Genomic DNA, 1,614 nt, shown 5'->3' on the forward strand with positions numbered 1-1,614 from the left:
CTACCACTGTTAAATCAAGTACACTAAAGTACAAAGTCTAAGAACAAATCATTTGTACTGTCAGTACAGAATTCATTTGATCACGTAAAATTGATAAAAACAAAGATATTGTAATATATAGAGGAGGCATAGTTAACATTTGTGACATTTTTCACATAATCATTACTAACGCCATCTATTGATAGATCCTCAAAATTAATTGCGTAAAGTTAACTCGTATACCTTTCAGAGAAGATAGCGGTTTTGTTCACTATATCTTCTATATATTTTTTAAATATCTTTGGGCAAAAACAATTTACAATTTACTAAGAAATAAGTACAATATTCCATACCTGTATAACATCCTCTCTTGTCTATCCGCTTCCACGTAAATTCTATAATACATGAAGATCATGATAACACCAGGAATCCAGAAGCTGACACTGCTAGATATCACCGCATACACTTTGTTCACAGTAAAACTGCAGACCTTCGGATGACGTCGTCTAAAATCCAAATGCTCATGAGTTGTGTACCATCCAGCGAATATTGGTAAAAAGGATACTAAAGCTGGGCTACACCAGACAACAGCCAACATAATTCCCAACTTCCCACTAGTCATAATCAAAGGGTAATCCAAAGGTTGAACTATAGCGTAATACCTATCAACACTTATACAACAAAGATGTAAAATCGAAGCTGACGAGAAATATACATCCAAGGAGTTCCAAACATCGCACATAAAGTACCCGAACAACCATTCCCCATTGGTAATTTCAACACTGAAGTTAAAACACATAGCCCAGATAGCAACCAACATATCCGCCAACGCTAAAGACACGACAAAATAATTTGTGATGACCCTTAATTTTCTATGTCTCATAACCGAAACTATAACCAATAAGTTTCCGAATATAGCTGCTAATATTATAAACAGCATTATAATACATTTTAAAATAATAAAGAATACAATAATAGCATCGTTTTCGAACTGGTTGCTGTAAACCAAATCATTAGTCGTCTCGTTTATTTCGAGAGACTTATTAACGTAGCTATCCGTTAGATACATCGATGTTGAAATAAAATCTAAACTTATGTTCTCAGAGTTGTCAGTTAAGACAATATCAACTTTCATGTTTCACATTTTGTTGCATTTGATTGATTTAAGTCATATTTATTTCTTTAGTCAAAGAGAATTTGCTGGTCGTGTGAAGATATACGTTGATGCTGTTTCCCATTCTGTTGTTTTGTTGACCTGAAAAGAAAAAAATAAATTACCTTTCTAACTAACTGATTGTAAATAAGAATCTGAATCAAATAACATAACATAATTTAGAGGGCGCGCACGCCTTTGATTTCGCGAAAGTTTAGATGGATGGATGGATGTTTGTTACGGTTTATAGTCTAAACGGCTGAAAGGATTACGATGAAATTTGGTACAGATGTAGAGGATAGTCTGGAAGAACACGTAGACTACTCACTTTTGTGTTTTTTAAATTCCACGCGGACGAATACGCGGGTGAAAGCTTGTTTTTAATAAATACGAGTATTTTTGACCGACTTCCCAAAAGAAGGAGGTATTCAATTCGTCGGTATATTTATTTTTTTTTTTTTTTTTTTTTTTTTTTTTTTTTT

At 33.3% G+C, this 1,614-nt stretch overlaps 1 protein-coding gene across 1 annotated transcript in view; it reads right to left on the minus strand.

Annotated features, from left to right (window-relative positions):
* LOC106106561 (octopamine receptor beta-1R-like) overlaps positions 1–1,114 on the minus strand; it is a 7,445-nt gene extending 6,331 nt beyond the window's left edge. Inside the window, exon 1 of the mRNA XM_013287160.1 lies at positions 333–1,114. Coding sequence (XP_013142614.1) covers positions 333–1,114 — 782 coding nt within the window. The remainder of the gene's footprint in view (positions 1–332) is intronic.
* Between the last annotated feature and the right edge of the window lie 500 nt (positions 1,115–1,614).

The sequence above is a fragment of the Papilio polytes genome, unplaced genomic scaffold (assembly GCF_000836215.1).
Source record: "Papilio polytes unplaced genomic scaffold, Ppol_1.0 DF822178.1, whole genome shotgun sequence".
Taxonomy (NCBI): Eukaryota; Metazoa; Arthropoda; class Insecta; order Lepidoptera; family Papilionidae; genus Papilio; species Papilio polytes.